At 39.1% G+C, this 19,510-nt stretch overlaps 1 protein-coding gene across 3 annotated transcripts in view; it reads right to left on the bottom strand.

Moving 5' to 3' along the window:
• ARMH4 (armadillo like helical domain containing 4) overlaps window positions 1-19,510 on the bottom strand; it is a 136,669-nt gene that overhangs the window by 96,087 nt on the left and 21,072 nt on the right. For all 3 annotated transcript variants that reach the window (XM_067734660.1, XM_067734663.1, XM_067734668.1), the window contains exon 4: window positions 18,362-18,571. In XM_067734660.1, the coding sequence (XP_067590761.1) occupies window positions 18,362-18,571 (210 nt within the window). The remainder of the gene's footprint in view (window positions 1-18,361; window positions 18,572-19,510) is intronic.

The following is a 19,510-nucleotide window of genomic DNA, read 5'->3' as shown; positions in this document are numbered from 1 at the left end:
GGAGTTAATGGATTTTTCCGTAGTACTCTTACCAAGATCAAGTCACTGGCTCGCATGTCCAATGTCAAGAATTCTGACACCTAACAATAGTGAGAAAACCGACTTAGGTGTCAGCCAAAGCGCCTACACAGGTGTTTGGACATTAGGCAGCTCAGCCTGCAACAGGGTCTAGAACATGGTTTGATTTCTGATTGATGGGCTTGAGGTGAACTGAAACAGTTAAAATTAAAACCGTAAAACATTAAATAGAGATGCCAGGTTACGTGCCACATGGCCAAGAGATGCTTGATCATATTAAGTAGTGTGGCAACAGCTCAAACAGAGAAATGGCCTGTTGCAAGTGGCAGGAAGAAAAAAAAAATATGTCTAGACAGTATCATCTCTAAGCCAATTTCATGTGTCTGGCCACTCTCCGACAGAATCTCTTCACAGCTGTTTCATAACCCATAACAGTACCTTGTACTTACATGGGGCTTTTCTTCTGAGGAAGTCAAAATGCTTTGCAGGCATTATTCTCCAAATGTACACAGTTGGCTAAGGAGAGCAAGTTTTATAAGCTCTGTATTACTTACAGCCTACTTCGCTGGTGATATAACTGCCTCGGGTGCTCAAATATCACAGCAGAGCCTCAAATGGGTTTGTTAAACCCCAAATTTTGACTCTCTAGGTCAGGCCTGTTTTCTTTATTTACTGCAAACATTTCTGCCTAAGGTTACCAAAACCAAGAGTTTTCATTTTGTTCGGGACCAGGGCCATGATCTTCCCAACAAAATCAATAGAAGATATGGGAGAAAGCTTGCCCTGTGGTCTGGGCCCGAGTAATCTGGTTCTGCTACAAAGTCCAGTTACCATTTAATAGGCAGTTCCCACCAAAGATGCTCAGTTTCTCGCAATCCATTTTTATCACAGTTTAGACATTTTAAGATTTCCAGAAGATAGAGACATAGCTAGCATTCCTAGAGTATTGCTAATGAGTCCAAGGGGAACCCTTGGTTGAGAATACGTCATCCCAACAATATGAGTAGGAAGGACCCCACCTGTAACACTTGTTCCCCAACATGACCTCTCTATCCTTGACTTATAGGGAGAACAGGCTCCTGCCTGTACTTTCTGTCTCTTTAGAATAGCAATGATTAATTTGAATCCTTGTCTTTACCTATTTATTCATTAGGTTTCAGGGTCAAACCTCTCTTTTTCTTTCCTTCACAAAGTTTAAAATTAAATCTAAGGTACACCAATTAGGACACGTGAAGAAGAGGAAAGATACCATGAAAAGAAACAGGGTGAATTCTCTGGGAAGAGGCTAAGCATGAGTCTTTCTCCCATTTCCCCTGTAAATGGAACGGCTGTGACACATCCAAGTGGAGACTTTTAAAAGAAGAAACACTTGTTGGCAAGTGTTTTCCTGGGAACCCCTATACAATATAATCAAGAGCCACTGTAGCAAAATGGTTTCACACATAAAGAGCGACTGAAGTACGAGGGATGGTACTGCCTTAATTTTCCAGATTTATTTTTAACTTTGGCTTCAAATCGGATGCAAAACTTAAAGGCCAGAGAAAAAAAAATTAAACTTGTTTTGAGGAGAGGAAGCAATTCTCCAGCAGATGGCTCCCTGAGATCGAAAGGGATTGAGAAACCCCAGAAACTACTGAAATAATGACCAAAAAATTCAGCAGCTTACAATGTTCAATTTCATTACCTTTTTTTTTTTTTTTTGCGGTACGCGGGCCTCTCACTGTTGTGGTCTCTCCCGTTGCGGAGCACAGGCCCCGGACCCGCAGGCTCAGCGGCCATGGCTCACGGGCCCAGCCGCTCCGCGACACGTGAGATCCTCCCGGACCGGGGCACGAACCCGTGTCTCCCGCATCGGCAGGCGGACTCTCAACCACTGCGCCACCAGGGAAGCCCTCATTACATTTCTTAAATCTTAAATATTTCTGCCAACTAAGTGCTTCTACATTTTTATCATGTAATATTAGATATATACAAGAGAATATGTATATAATATTTCTGTTATTAAGCATAATAATGAAATCACCTCCAGAGAACTCATCATTCAGCTAAAGAACTGGAATATTACTACTGTGGCATCTGTTTGCATATTCCTCTATCATCTTAACCACCTACTTCCCCTGAACACCATAAAAAATTACTGAACGATGAATCACCTTGCTGTACAGCTGAAACATTGTAAATCAACTATACTTCAATTAGAAGCATGTAATGGGGAAAAAAATTACTGAATGTTATATTCTGGGACTTTTTTTCCACTCAAAATTATGACTTTAGGTTTCACATATCTAACAAAACACTGGTTTGTTAATTTCATCAATTTATGGTATTCCATTTTGTAAGCATGTCACAATTCATTTATTTAGCTTCATGTGAATAAACTTTTGGGTTATTTAGTTGTTGCCAATTTTTTTGCTGTTACGCATAGTACTGTTATGAACATTCATATATGATCTCTAGTGGATCTATTCACTGGTTTCTCTAAGGCATATTCCTAAAAGTGGACTCGCTCGGTCAAAAGGAATAGAGGTGTTGAACATGCTAAATGATGTCTAGATAGATTTCCTTAGCTCCACATCCTCACCAACCTTTGCTACTGTCAAACTTTTTCTTTTCAATCTAGTGTGTATAAAATGATGGGTCAGGGCTTCCCAGGTGGCGCAGTGGTTGAGAGTCCGCCTGCCGATGCAGGGGACACGGGTTCGTGCCCCGGTCCGGGAAGATGCCACATGCCGTGGAGCGGCTGGGCCCGTGAGCCATGGCCGCTGAGCCTGCGCGTCCGGGGCCTGTGCTCCGCAACGGGAGAGGCCACAACAGTGAGAGGCCCGCGTACCAAAAAAAAATCAATCAGTATAGTGTAAAGCAACTATATGCCAACAATAAAAAAAAATCAATTGGTATAATTCACCGTATTAACAGAAAAACCATATCATCATCTCAATTCCAAAACACAGATTCGGAAAAACCATTTGACAAAATCCAATATCCATTAACAACCAAAAAACAAAACAAAACGAAAAAGTTTCAGCAAATTAGAAGAAGGCAGAAACTTTCTCAATCTGAAAGAGGACATCTATAAAAATCCCAGAGCTAACACCATATTTGGTTCCCTTGTATTTACTGTCATTATTGATATATTTGAATTTGTTCCTTTATTTGTTCCCACTTTTTCTATTCTTTTCCTTCTTGTTGTCTCACTTGCTGTCTCTTGGTGCTACTCTCTCTATAATGTCTTCAAACTGATCTTCCTGTTCACTAACTCTCTCTTATTGCATATTTAACCATTTAATTATCAAAGGTTTTTCCCCAACAATTCTATTTTTATTTCTAAATGCTTTATTTGGTTCCTTTTTTTTTTTTTTTTTTCATTTTTGGCTGCATTGGGTCTTCGTTGCTGCCCACAGGCTTTCTCTAGTTGTGGTGAGAGGGGGCTACTCTTCGTTGTGGTGCTCGGGCTTCTCGTTGCTGTGGCTCCTCTCGTTGCGGAGCACGTGCTTCAGTAGTTGTGGCGCATGGGCTTAGTTGCTCCACGGCATGTGGGATCTTCCCGGACCAGGGCTCAAACCCATGTGCCCTGCATTGGCAGGCGGATTCTTAACCACTGTGACACGAGGGAAGCCCTATTTGGTTCTTTTAAAAAATCTGCTGGGTCATTTTTGTTAGTTTCTTATTACTTGCTCATTTTTGTGATTTCATCTTTTCTTTCCTTCAACCTTTTATGCCATGGTTATTTTGTATTCTACTCTGATCATTTTAGTATCTAAGGTCCTGGATAAGGAGTATGCCACTCAACTGTTTGACTTTTCTGCTGACTCTCAATCATGGCTGTTTGTTTTCTTGTTAGTTTATTGACCTTTTATTATGAGACCCTATTTGCCTGATTTTAATCTGTGGGTAAACTATGCATCTCTATTGCGCATGCTCTTTTCCAGAGAGCATTTACATCTGTTTTGTAGGGAGTCAGGGTGTGATATAAACCTGGAACTACTTTATTCCCCTTTTAAAGATACAGACTTAATGTGGAAATTTCAATCTGGGTCGCTCTTCTTGCTACAAGTCCAAATGTAGACTCCTAATATTACTACTGTCCTAGAGTGCCTTTACCTTTCCAATTTGTTTGCTCCTTACAGCTCACTTGTTGGGTTTCAGCTCACTTTGGGATGGATTGAGCTAAAAAGTACAGTCTTTGAAGATTTTTCTGACTGCTTGCAATTCCATTAATGTACTAAAGCGTGTGTTTCACCCAAGATCTAGGCATTTCGCTATGGTTGGGTCTGTCAGAGTCTTCATCAGAAGCTGAAATCCAAACAATGAGCCTTCCAAAAGCAACTATATCATCTACATTTGTCCAATAAGTTGAGTGAGAGTGCTTATTGGCTTTTCAAACACCATTTTCAAATTCCAAATTTCAAACACTCATAAGAGCATCTGTAATCTGGGGTGCATTTTTAAATTAGATAAAATTTCAAATGTTATTGTCTATTAAATATTCTGCTTTAAACATCTGTTTCTTTAATTCTCTCTTTTCAAAATCTCCTCACAGTGATTTTTTAAAACCTCCTATATTAATCTATACAAATTTCTTGAAAACATTTTACTAAAGTTCAAACTTCCCAATAACTCTATAATAGTAAATATAATCATTAGAAACTTCCTCCATTCTATCCTTAACAATATTCAAAAGGTACATACGTGAGAAAATTTAAAAGCTTGAGACAAGATAATCTGCACACTTCAAACACCCCTTGAAAGATATTTTAGATTCAACCCACATTTCAGATAGATGTTTAAAATTTTTGTTTAATTTAATATTACTTTCATTAAATTAGAGGATTCTGCTCTTGATAATGTAATCTCCTATATCTTGTTAGCAAGCTAAAAATATCAGTCTACATAACTAACCTCACATTTACTGGTCATTACATAATCCCTTTTCAGCCTTGACCTCATATAATTGGTGTTCTCCATTATCTTCTATAAATCCTGCCCCAAATTAAACTGAGTTATCTTAATAGAGAGAGCCCTAGAGCAATAATTATAAGTTCTCAAGTCTAGCTCCTGTTCATTAAACAACTCACTTTGGATTCAGATGACAGACTCTTATGTATTTCCCTTTGGAAAATGAGACTACAGCAATATTGCTCTATTTCTCAAGGGTGCTGTAAAGAGAAACATAAAAGCTTTATTATTATTGTATCTATAAATTCTGAGCCATCCAGAATAACGCCTTTCTCTGCAGTAACTTAGTAGTCTTAAAGGGATATTTGCTTTAAGCAAACACAGGCAAAACTTGTGTTTAAGAATCCACATACACTCAAAAGATAAATCATGGGTTGGTTAGGCTGATTATTGATTTTGCAAAAAATACCTATGAAAGTAGATATCCCTTTTAAAACATGACTCAAGTAATTCAAAATGAGGTTTACGTATTAATTAGCGGAAATGTGTTTTATCATACCTGTGTATATTCTTGAAACCAGAGATCCTGTCTTATTCGTCTTTGTGCCCTACCCCCCCAGGATCAAGCATTGTGCTTTGCAAAAAATAAGCCCTCAATATATGGTGACTGAACAGAAATAAGCTGAACAGAACTTTAATTCATTATCTTCCTCCACAAAATAAGTAGTAATGCCTTTATAGGACTCCAATATAATTTTTATTAATTTATATTATGTATTCACTTCAAATGAGTATAATATCAACTTTTTAAGGAAAATCCACCTACATGCTTCTGTCACCCTGGGGAGAGGGGTGGCCCACGGGGGGAAATGATCTTTGTACAAATTAACTCCAATAATGTTTCTAGAGAAGGATCTCCCTCCTCCTCCCTTACCTTTTCTTCCTTCCCTCTCACTCTGGCTTCTCAAAGTGGGTTTAAAGAATCATTTAAGTTTACTGAGTTGCCTTACCTGACTAAGTGCAGGTATCAGTATGGATTCCAATAAGAAGGAAATGAAATAATGTTCAACCCCACAGTGGGATGCAAGAAATCTAAGCAAATTCCTACCAGAAATAGATTTCTAGCAGAAGGTAGTTGGGAGCCACTGCTTTGTTCACATAAAAAGTGCTCAACTTCAGGCCCAAAATAAGCACTGGATTTAAAACAATAACAAGTACAGCGAGTCAAATCAAAACACATCAATTAAAGAAGATAATGGTCCTAAAACCATCCACTACATCGCTGATCATCACTTGCCCAACACCTGGTACCTACAGACACTAGGGACACAAGGGCAGAAAGCTCTGACTCTGCCCTTAAAGAGGTTCGGAGAATTCAGTTAAGAGCACAAACTGATGATCAATGGCTGGGAAGACAGATTCATTTCGGTTGTGATACTAATAAAAATGAAATAGGATAGGTAAACACTAGAACTGATTTCTGACACTTTAAAAAATCAGAATATTTCATATAAAAATGGGAATTTTCAGCTTACCTCGGAAGAAATCTGAGATCTAGCATCACTGAACTCACATTCTCCTCCTTGCAACCATATCTGGATCTGTCTGGATCAGAGGGAGTGTGTGCTCTCTCCTGAAACACACCACTCCCTACTGTCTTAGGCACCTTCCTCTTCGCTCACTTACACTATCTGCCTGGCCCCTGACCCATTGGTTGCATGCAGAGGATGTGAATATTTCACTATAACAATGAATACATAATAATACTTGATCACAATACATAATTTTAATTGATAAATGATATTAAAAGTTCATATTTATTATGTATTTACTCTATGTCATGCATTATTTACTATACACAAGCTCTCATTTTACTTCATAATAGGAGACAGGAACACCAATATCTCTGCTTTACACAGATGGAAAAACTGAAGCCTAAAGAAATTAAATAGTTTGGTCAATATCACAGTGCTTATTCATGATGAAGCTAACACTTAAACTCAGGCATGTCCATTTGAGACCATAACCACAGCTATTTTTTTACTGTACTACTCATCAATACAGGCTGGGTGGTCTGAGAAGCTTCATAAAGAAGAGATATACAGAAGACCAAAAAGCACATGAAAAGATGCTCAACGTCGCTACTTATTAGAGAAATGCAAATCAAAACTACAATGAGGTATCACCTCACACCGGTCAGAATGGCCATCATCAAAAAGTCTACAAATAATAAATGCCGAAGAGGGTGTGAGAAAAGGAAACCCACCTACACTGTTGGTGGGAATGTAAATTGGTGCAGACACTATGAAGAACAGTATGGAGGTTCCTTAAAAAACTAAAAATAGAACTACCATATGATCCTGCAATCCTGCTCCTGGGCATATATTTGAAGAAAGCCATAATTCAAAAAGATACATGCACCCTAATGTTCACTGCAGCACTATTTACAAGAGCCAAGACATGGAAGCAACCTAAATGTCCATAGACAGATGAATGGATAAAGAAGATGTGATATATATATATACAATGGAATATCACTCAGACATAAAAAAGAATGAAATAATGCCATTTGCAGCAACACGGATGGACCTAGAGATTATCATACTAAGTGAAGTAAATCAGACAAAGACTAATATCATATGATATCACTTATATGTGGAATCTTAAAAATGATACAAAAAAATGATACAAATGAACTTATTTACAAAACAGAAACAAACACATAGACTTAGAAAACAAACTTACGGCTACCAAAGGGGAAAGGTGGGGGGGAGGGATAAATTAGGAGTATGCGATTAACATATACACACTCTCTATATAAAATAGATAACCAACAAGGACCTACTGTACAGCACAAAGAGCTCTACTCAGTACTCTGCAATAACCTATATGGGAAAAGAGTCTGAAAAAGGAATAGATATATGTATATATATAACTAAATCACTTTACTGTACACCTGAAAGTAACACAACATTGTAAATCAACTATACTCCAATATAAAACAGAAAGAAGGAAGGAAGGAAGGAAGGAAGGAAGGAAGGAAGGAAGGAAGGAAGGAAGGAAGGAAGGAAGGAAGGAAGGAAGGAAGGAAAGAAAGAAAGAAAGAAAAGAGAAAGAAAGAAAGAAAGAAAGAAAGAAAGAAAGAAAGAAAGAAAGAAAGAAAGAAAAGAAAGAAAGAAAGAAAGAAAGGGAAAGAAAGACGACTTTGAGCTGAATGGTTTCTGTCTCTCCTTCCTGTCCTCTTTTAACTTGAACTTCATAGCCTTCTGTTTATAGAGTAGCGCAGCACTGAGTATTGTTTGCTATAGAATATGACAGAATGACTCTATACAGGTATATTTCTTGTATAGCAAGAACAATGTGATATTGCCCAGATGTGAATCATGACAGGCTTTTAACAGAGATGGGATTTCCTCTAAAGAGTGGGATGTACATGGTGTCAATCATGATGGTTATCTGGCTGTCAGCTGCCTAGGGATTGGAGGTGTGTCCTTCAACCTGGAAAGCAGGACAGACAATATGTAAGTGGAGTTGGGGATTCCCTACTTGGTGGTGGGCCCTAGAGGAAATTTACATCTTTGTCTTGGCTATTCCACATGGGAGCAGGGATGGGAAGGAGAAAATAAGTTATCCTCAGAACAGGAAACAAGCCAAGAGTTGTGAAGCCAGAAAGCCTAGCAAGGTGCCTGAAAAACTGTTCCAGAGCTTTGGGTACCAAATATTAAAAACCTTCTCAGACCATGGAATGAGTCGAGGCCTGGGAGTCCTGGAAGCTCCTTAGCTAAGGTACGATCAGAGAGAAATGTGTACCTCATAAGCCTAATTCATTTTGTTTCTTTTATTTTCTTGGTTCATTTGCTTTGTGTTCCCTTAGGTTGGAGCCAAGTATTTTTTAAATTTCTACTAATTTTAGTTGAAATAAATGAGAGGGTTTTCATCTATGCTTGAGCTGGAGTTTTAACAGGAAGTAGGGCTCCTCAGAGAGCACGTGAGGCAGATACCTTGAGAAAACCCAGAGGGAGCAATGTTGGGCCCCCACTGCACAGCATGCAGGATCTTAATTCCCCAACCCGTGTCCCCTGCTGTGGAAGTCCTGAGCCTTAACACTGGACTGCCAGGGAAGTCCCTCTTTATATTGTTTTTATAGAAGTTTCCACAGAATATTTTGTCTGGAGATATCAAACAATTAGAAGGGGACTTCCCTGGTGGCGCAGTGGTTAAGAATTCACCTGCCAATGCAGGGGACACGGGTTTGATCCCTGGTCCGGGAAGACCCCAAATGCCACGGACCAACTAAGCCCGTGCGCCACAACTACTGAGCCTGTGCTCTACAACCCTCGAACCACAACTACTGAGCCCAAGTGCCACAAGTACTGAAGCCGGCACGCCTAGAGCCCGTGCTCTGCAACAAGAGAAGCCACCACGATGAGAAGCCCGCGCACTGCAGCAAAGAGTAGGCCCTGCTCACCACAACTAGAGAAAGCCTGCGCACAGCACCAAAGACCCAACACAGCCAAAATTAATTAATTAATTAATTAATTTTTAAAAAAACAATAAGAAGAAGGTAGAATGGCTAAAGAAGAAGAAACACAGGTAAATGTAGGCAGAATCAATGTAAATCTTTCAAGACAAATTTAATATTTCCAAGGGTGAACACTTTTAAAATCTTGTAAGGCCATTCAAATTGATGCATTATATTTTTCTTCTAATCTTTTCCTTTGGGGATATGTGTGTATTTTAATAATAAAAGGTAGTCTGATGCCAAAACAATTTCATGGTTATGAGCACAGCCTGATAAAGTGCAGTTGGTAATATTCTTACATTATTTTATACATTGTTAAGGTTTTTAATTATTTGTACTCCGATGCAATAAAATTCTCAATGATTATACCAGTAAAAGGATAGTTATATCTAGCCTCATATTGAAAAATCGTATTTGAAAAATCATGCTTTTAAAAATGCCTTGAGGGGCTTCCTTGGTGGCACAGTGGTTAAGAATCCACCTGCCAATGCAGGAGACATGGGTTCGAGCCCTGGTCCCGGAAGGTCCCACATGCCGCGGAGCAACTAAGCCCGTGCACCACAACTACTGAGCCCGCGTGCCACAGCTACTGAAGCCTGCACGCCTACAACCCGTGCTCCACAACAAGAGAAGCCACAGCAATGAGAAGCCCATGCAAGGGAGAGTAGCCCCCACTCGCCACAACTAGAGAAAGCCTGCGCACAGCAACAAAGACCCAATGCAGCCAAAATAAATAAATAAAATGAATAAATTTATTTTTTAAAAAATGCCTTGAGGGCTTCCCTGGTGGCGCAGTGGTTGAGAGTCCGCCTGCCGATGCAGGGGACACGGGTTTGCGCCCCAGTCCTGGAAGATCCCACATGCCGCAGAGCGGCTGGGCCCGTAAGCCATGGCCGCTGAGCCTGCGTGTCCGGAGCCTGTGCTCCACAACGGGAGAGGCCACAACAGTGAGAGGCCCGCGTACCGCAAAAAAAAAAAAAAAAAAAAATGCCTTGATTTTCTGCAAACATCTAAAATGTCTTTGAAATCTCCACATCCTATTGTGCAGTTGCAAGCTGCGTGCTTGCTTTGACAACTGCAAGAACCACCACACGTGGAAAGCCCTGCTTGGACCACTCCTCACAGGGATTGTCAGTCCTGGAGTATGAGCCCAGATGAAACACTCAGAACCAATCATCTTGCCTAGGATTCTGAACAATCCCCTCAAGAGAGACCTGGTACAGTTTCCTATAAATCATATATTGTTTGGCCTGAGGCTGAGCACCTGGCTGCTGCATCTAAAAACTATTCTTAAGAAATAATTTACCTCAGTAATAATGTAGTGGGACTTCCCTGGCAGCACAGTGGTTAAGAATCAGCCTGCCAATGCAGGGGACACGGGTTTGATCCCTGGTCTGGGAATATCCCACATGCCACGGAGCAACTAAGCCCGTGCACCACAACTACTGAGCCTGTGCTCTAGAGCCCGCAAGCCACAACTACTGAGCCCACGTGCCACAACTACTGAAGCCCATGCACCTAGAGCCCATGCTCCCCAACAAGAGAAGCCACCACAATGAGAAGCCCGTGCACTGTAATGAAGAGTAGCCCCTGCTCGCCACAACTAGAGATAGCCTGTGCACAGCAACGAAGACCCAACACTGCCAAAAATAAATAAATAAATTTATTTAAAATAATAATAAGAATGTAGTACCTTTGCATGGTGATGTACAGTAACTAGGCTTATCATGGTGATAATTCTGAAATGTATAGAAATATCAAATCCCTATGTTGTGCACTAGGAACTAACCTAGCCGGTCAATTATACTTCAAAAAGAAATGAACAAACAAACTCATAGAAAAACAGATCAGATTTGTGGTTACCAGAGGAGGAGGGTAAGAGGATAGAAAACTGGAATGAAGGCTGACAAAAGATGCAAACTTCCAGTTATAAGATAAGTAAGTAGTAAGGATGTAATGTACAATATAATTAATATAATTAGCACTGTTGTATGTTATACATGGAAGTTGTTCAGAGAGTAAATCCCAAGAGTTCTCGTCACAAGGAAAAAAAATTTTTTCTTTTATTTTGTATCTACGTAAGACGATGGATGCTCACTAAACTTATTGTGGTAATCATTTCATGGTATATGTAAGTCAAATCATCATCCTGTACACCTTAAGTTTACACAGTTCTGTATGTCAATTATATCCCAATAAAACTGGAAGAATAAAAAAGAAAGAATTCATCTAATCAAAAAGCTAAAATTATAGAAACATGCTTGATCACATGCCTATAAAATAATTGAATGGTAGTGTGGTATGTATGATATCTAAAGGATGATTCACCAACCTTTAAAATGTTTTCCATATTTTTCGATATCCTATGACTTATTTTTTTATAAATATCAAAAGAACAACACACACACACATACGACTCCCAAGAAGGGGCTCCCCTGGTGGGGCAGTGGTTAGGAATCGCCTGCCAATGTAGGGCACATGGGTTCAAGCCCTGGTCTAGGAAGATCCCACATGTCACGGAGCAACTAGACCTGTGCACCACAACTACCGAGCCTGCGCTCTAGAGCCCGTGAGCCACAACTACTGAGCCCACGTGCCACAACTACTGGGCCCACGCACCTAGAGCCCGTGCTTCACAACAAGAGAAGCCACCGCAATGAGAAGCTCGAGCACTGCAGTGAAGAGTGCAACTAGAGAAAGCCCATGCGTAGCAATGAAGACCCAATGCAGCCAAAAATAAATTAATTAAATAAATAAATTTATTTAAAAAAAAAGACTCCCCAGCATAAATATCAATTTTTTATTTCTCTAGGCTGGGGCTAAGTTCTCTCTCCTATCTCTCACAGTCCTTTTTCTGTAATTGTTTTATGATACTTTCCCACCTTCTACCTTGTGTGTCTGTTATTTATGTATTTATCATAACTTCTACTAAAATTTACACAAGATCTACTCTCACTTCTTTTTGTTATCTGAATGACCAAATACTTGCTAAGTGTACACATAAATGAATGAATAAACAAAACCACTGAATATGTACAAAGCTAAATCCTTTTGTCATCATGAGCCGTTATATAAAATTTCCTAAGTGTCTAAGAGTGAGCTTTACTAAGCAGTGTAACTTTCCGGTGCTGGGCAACAAAGATGCAGGAAAAAAAATGGGAAGAATCGACTCTATAACAATGCTTACTTAATTGTGACCACACCAATAAATAAATTCCCTATGATAAGAAAGCACACCAGAAAACTTAGAGTGAATGTCAGTTATCTTTCTTCAACAGCAGAATTTGTAGCAAAGCTTTATGGTAATACATCATAATATTGATTCTAAATATTCTTTGAAATACCACTGGCTATGTGAGCATTAGCAACAGACATGTGATGACCACTCCGAGAGCTGAGTAATTTACTGTACTAGCCTATAGAACATACAGGTACTTAAGAACAGAGACCTATCATAAATGCCAGAGAAAGTATGATGATTTCAGGACAAGCCAACAAAGTGACTTACCATAAGGGGTAATCAATGACTGAAATCATTGCCTCTGTTATTGATGCAAAATTAAATCCAAAGCATTTTCAAGAACAAAAGCCAAAACTTGTATCCATTCTTAACACACTCAGAGTAAAAATTAGAGTGAACATCCTTAACTTCATACTACAGTATCATAAGTAACAGCGGACAGTTCAAATTTCCAACCCTCTACTGGATCTTTAATATTATGTCCACATAGCAGCTCCCAAAGGTAAGTCACATAAACTTGGCTTCATAAACATGGACTTGAGATGAGATCTTTGACTACACTTTCTCATTCATCCATTCTAGCTGCCTCCTGAGTTGAAACATTATATGAGAATTGAGAAAATAATAAGAAAATATTCTCTGAAAAGGAGTGCATATTGGGAAGACAAAAAAAATTGATTTTGTGAATTAAAGTGCAGTTGAAGAGCAAACACTTCTCTCATAAAAATTACATGGGCTCTTAAGAATCCTCAATGGAACTATTGAAGAAAAATATCTGAGGCTTCTCCACAAAGCCACTTAAAGAATGCATTTCCCAATTCATTTCTGATTGACCAATAAGAGATAGAAACTAAGCACCTTTTTTTCAGTACCAATTAGGAGATCACACAGCCAAAAAATATCACTCAGTCATCTGAACAAAGGCATACTTTTCAAACACGGCTTTCTCCTGAAATCCTTATCTATTGAAATTCCTGTTATTGTAGAGAGAATCCTAGAACAGAGACAGAACTGAGAATTCCAGATAAGAAAGGAGAGATAATATCACTGTCTTTCAGCAGAGGAAATTAAGAGATGCTGAAAATGTATATGGGACATGCTCTCAGAGGACTGTGGAAAAAACATCCATGAAATTAAACACACAGATGTGCACACACACACACTCACGAAGGGAGGAAAATTGATGTCACTGAAATAGATTAAACAACAAATGACAGAAAAATGACAGCCTTCTGCCCCATGTGTGCTACCTCGCTGGGAAAAGATGTCAAAAATACAATCTTTCAAAACCTAAATATAAGGACATCCAAAATGGTCTTCGAAAAACAAGGGCAAAATGGTCAGAAAAGAGAAAATTGAAGTCAAATGATATATTTGGTCTTATTTTTTTAAAAAATCAAGATATTAAAAAAATTAAACATGACTTTCCTGTTGGATACTAAGAATTTAAAACCTCTTTATATGTTAAAAAGGTAATATGCTATATGTTTATATATAACGTGTCATATGTAAAAAAAAAAAAAAAAGGTAATTCCCAGGCATGTCAATAACCCTGTAATACACAGGCACTTTGAAACAGATGAGGAAATGGGAGTTGTCTGGAATAACGGCACGGGATTTTACAGCCCCACCACTCAGTCTATTATTCCTATAGAAACACATTAAATAGGACCAGTCAGATCGAGAATTCACATTCTCCAGATCAAGGACACTAGTGTTTCTTCTTGTCTTGCAGAAAAGCAATACATTAACCCAGGCTCATCTTGAGAGAGCCCAAGCAAATTCACCCTGTTCCCAAGTCTGTCCGGTCAGCACCATGGGGAGCACCAAGTGGTTTCCCACCTCTCACAGCTGGAAGGCCCGGCTATTGACTTCCAAACTTTAAGGGAGAAAGTGCTGGGGATGTGAAGAAGGATTACCAACACCTTAATCACAAGATCTGAGACACCTCCGTTTTTGTTCTCTTACCTCCCACACATTCTTAGGAACCTAGTACCTGGTACAAAGAGACCCACAGTAGATTTTTTTTTCTGAGTATTGAACTGTTAAAGCCATAACCTTCCACCCTACAGAATTATTGCTACAATGTTACAGCACAGATGAATTTCCATCTTCTGTGGAAATATAGGAAAGGCAGAAATAAGTCTGATTTGTTTAGAGTAAATAGATATCTTCATTTGGACTTCTAAAATTCACAAAGCAGAATTACATTCAGTAAGAAATATCGAAGGCCTTAGTCCATTTGATATTAGTATTAAAATATTTTAAAGACAGTTAGCCCAAATGAAAGAACTCCAAGTAAGTTTTCATAAGCAATCAGAAATTTTAAGTTGCCGTTTTGGAGCAGAGGAAGATATTAACATTCAACCAAAAAGGACATCAACCTAAACAAAGATCATGTCCAAAAATAAGATTATGCAACACTGTTAATCAACTATACTGCAATAACAATTAATTTAAAAAGAACAAAAATTAGCTTATGTACATATATATGTACCTGTATATATATACACATATATACATATACATGTACTTTGCCATTACCCAATTTTTGAATTAAAAGTTAGAACACTTTGTCATGTTTATATTTCAAAGATGCTGAATACAGCCCTAGTAGAGTTATGCCTGAGATAAGTATAATGCATTTTTTATCATCCTCAAAGCATTTATTCCCTAAAAAAAAAAAAATACAGACAAGTAAAGTGTATCAGGCAAGGTGACAGATAAACCATTATCCCTTCAAAAATCAAACTGCATTTTTGCTGACAAGGTAAAAGGCATACTGAAATAGGCACAAGGCAGTATGCACTTATAGAAGCAGGCTTTCTTCAATGCCTGAGAAATATAAACCACACCAAACTTCTCCCACTCTACCAATGCACATCTCTCAAGTGGGCGTTCCGGAGGCAGAGCAAGTCTGCCTTCAGAGCCAGCTGGAAAACTCCTCAGAAGCAGACCTCCTATTACAAGTTGAATTGTGTTCCCCCAGAAAATATGTTTAAGTCCTAAACCACAGAACTTGTGAGTCTGACCTTATTTGGAAATAGAGTTCCGGCAGATGTAATCAAGCTCAGATGTAATTATCGGGGTGTGTCCTAATCCAATGGCTGATGTCCTCATAAGACAAGGGAAATTTGGGCACAGAGACACAAAGAGGGAAGAGGTGAAGATGGAGGCAGAGACTGCAGTGATGCTGCCACAAGCCAAGGAATGCCTGAGGCACCAGAAGCTGGAAGAGGCAAGGGACGATCCTCAATCAGAGGCTTTGCAGGGAGCACAGCCCAGCCTACAACTTGATTTCAGACTTCTAGGCTCTAAAATTGCAAGAGAACAAATGTCTGCTGTTTTAAATCACCCAGTTTGTGAGACTTTGTTATGGCAGCCCTAGAAAACTAATACACTCCCTTAGTCATTATGTTGTAGAGACATGAAGGAGAAGACAACAAGACAGGGTACCACGCAGATACAAATTTTAGGCTCATCTGGGACATTGACTATCCCTTAAAGAATAAACATTCAGAAATTTCCACAAAGGTTCTTGCTCCTTGGGTGTGTGGTGTCTAAAAGGGGCAGGTCTCTTGTCCATATCTCACTGAGACAAATACCCTATTCTCTGGAGAACTGACATTTGTCAACACATCAGACACAGAGATTCAAACTTGAAAGGTAGATAACTTGACATCACACAACCTCGTTCTAAGTAAGAATAAACTATCTTCCCCTGGGTCCAATGCTATGGAAGAATTAAAATGTTTCATCCAGTCAAAGCCTCAGGCTGCACTTACATTCCTGGACAAAGTGGAAAAACATGCACTGAAAATGGAGGCCTCCAATACATCCAGGAATCTATCGATTTATCGATTTAAATAAGTGTAGTCACTCCTGCTTTAAGAGGACTAGATAGACCAGCATAAAACTAATTGCGACATTATTAACATATACGAATTAAATATAAATTGTACTCCCCGGTATTTAGGAGAAGAGGTGTGCTCATTCAAAATCTTGTCTTAAGCCCAACAACATAGCAGAAAGAATATTTTTAAACCAAAAATGTCTTTTCATAAGCCTTGACAAGGATCATAACTTCGATCAAAACTGACAAAATATATTCTCAAAAAGAAGCTGGAATTGAGCTGTGTAGAAGAAAAGCACTAAAACTCTAGGACATCTTAGGCAAGTTAAGAAAATTCTCACACATCTCAATATAACTGCCACCATCTACTAAATTTAGAAAAGTATTGCAGTTTCACAAGTATGGATTATTCACAAACACAATTTTTTTCCTCTGATTAAATGAGCCCTGCCGGGTAAAGCTGTCATCTCTAACTCAGGTTAATTTGGGGAAACCTGGTCTTTCCAGATGGCATCAAGGAGAGCAGACAGCTAATATGAGACTACATTCCAAGTTTTTATCTTAATGTGGAGAGCAAGAGCTGCTGGCCTCTGAGCTCGCTTTGATCCATTTCTTAAACCAGCACTCCATGGAATTCACATTCCTCCTAAAATGTCACATTTCTCCGCCAGAAAACTACCAGCATTACCCTGAAAGTCTGCAATACAGCCTGCTGCAAACCTGGTTGAACCACCTTCTCTGTTACAGAGTAGACAAAATATAAAATAACAGCACATCCTATGTCTTTACTGAATCCAACACATGGCTAATTTAGTGCCCAAAAGCTTACCTGTCTTCCCGATTAGTTTAAGAAACAGCACTACAAATCTCTGGGCATTTTGCAATCCAGCCAGGAGCTGTTCACCTGCCAAAATGCTGATTAATTAAACGAACTTTCATTATATTTCCCGACTTCTCATTCGTGGATGTGCAGCTGTGCTCCAAGCATCTTTTTTCATGCTCAAAGCCAATGTCTTGGAAAGTAAAATTTGGCAAAAATTTCTCAGCCTTAACAGATGAGGAGACTGTCTATCTCCAAAAAGTGGAACATCTAACCCAGAGACGTAATTAAGGGAGAATGACCCAGCGTTAACAACCAGAGCAGTGTTACGAAAATACAATTCACATTAAAACTTCCACCCAAGAAAATGTGGTGGGGAAACTCAAGTTTTCCATTAAACCAGTTTTCTCAATTCAGCCTGCACACTGAAATCATCTCAGGCAACTCTTGAAAAATGTTGATGCCAGAGTCCATCCCAACTGAATCAGAATCACTGGGAGAAGGACTCGGTCATTAGGATCCTTTCAAAGCTCCCCAAGGTGATTCTAATGTTCAACTGTAATTGACAAGTACTGATGTAGAGCAGGGGTCAGCAAGCTTTTTTGGTAAAGGGCCATCTCATAAATATTTTAGGCTCTGTGGGCAATTAGTCTCTGTCACAACTACTCAACTCTGCTGTTCTGGCACAAAAGTAGCCACAGACAATACACAAATGAACAAGTGTGGCTGTTAATTAGGAACACTGAAATTTGGATTTTATAAAAACTTCTACATGTCACGAAATACTATTCTTCTTTTGATTTTTTTCGATCGTTTGAAAATGTAAAGACCAATTTTAGCTTGCCATACAAAAACAGACGGCAGGCTGGATTTGGGTGGGCCATGGTCTCCTGACCCCTGATCTACACTACACACAGAATATACTTATCCTGGATCTTTTCTCAAAGACAACAGTTGCTCAGTGACTCACTGAATCTGTTCCAGAAAAGATCCCCTTCAAAGCATGGATACCTTCAGATTCGAGTTGGTCCAGACCATAGGAGGCAGCTGTATTAACATAGCTAATGGATGGAGCAGCAGTTCTCTCGGAAGATGCCTCAGGATCAGCAAGCGCTGGGGAAGTGCTAGGTGCTTCCTCCATTATCCCAGGGGGCGTCACTGGAGAACCCACAATTGGTGTGAACAACTCCTCATTCGGCCCTGTGACTGTGTCCATTAGGTCTGCCAAACACAAGAGACATGACCCAAAGATGATCAGTATGGGGAATATATACACGTGCTTTACTTCTTAAGCAAGAAATGACGAATGAAGCCAGTATTCTTATATACAGTAAGTTTGGCACTTAGACCAGCTCTTCCTTCCCACATTGTACCAATCCAGCCACCGGAGGCAAATACTTTATCTTCCAGGAAAATATATTATCTCAAATCAGAACTTTGTTTTCAAATGTTAATCTCCCGTTTATTCTATTAACAATATTATGGATTTTGTGGGATTTTATATAACCTATTACCAAAGGTAGAAAATTTAACAAAAATGTATTTAAATATACCCCAAGGATGACTTTTAAAAATCAAGTCAAAGAGTAAAAGCTTAGATCTGTGTCTGCAATATGCTCAATTTTAAAGCAACCAAATTTAGCCCCAGATATTCCCAAATCTAGAAACTCTAGAATAGTAGTATTTTGTAAGCTTGGTGGATCATCAGAATCTCTTGAGGTAATTTTTTAAATGTCAGTTTTCATGCTTTCTACATATCCCAACGTACCGAATCAGAACCTCCTTGGTGATGAAGCCTGAGAAACTCTTTGTGAAAGCTCCCAGGATATGGACCCACAGATTCTCATATACATTGCTGTTGGCAGTATAAATGGAATCAACCACTTTGGAAAGCAGTTAGGCATTGCCTCCTAAAGTGAAATATTCATATGCCCTATTGTCCAGCAATTCAGTTCCTAGGTATACCCAAGAGAATCTCCTACACACGTGCAATGGAGACTACGTAAAAGAATATTCATGGCAGCCGTGTTCACAATAGCCAAACCTGGAAATGACCCAAATGCAAATCACTAGAAAAGACTGGATGAAGATTGGGTGAATAAACTGTGATACATTTTCATAACGGAATATTGCAAGCAGTCAAAGCAAAAGAACTATGGT

The sequence above is a fragment of the Pseudorca crassidens genome, chromosome 1, assembly GCF_039906515.1.
Source record: "Pseudorca crassidens isolate mPseCra1 chromosome 1, mPseCra1.hap1, whole genome shotgun sequence".
Classification (NCBI taxonomy): Eukaryota; Metazoa; Chordata; class Mammalia; order Artiodactyla; family Delphinidae; genus Pseudorca; species Pseudorca crassidens.
The sequence above is the reverse complement of the archived record's forward strand: the minus strand, read 5'-3'. Positions and strand labels throughout refer to the sequence as shown.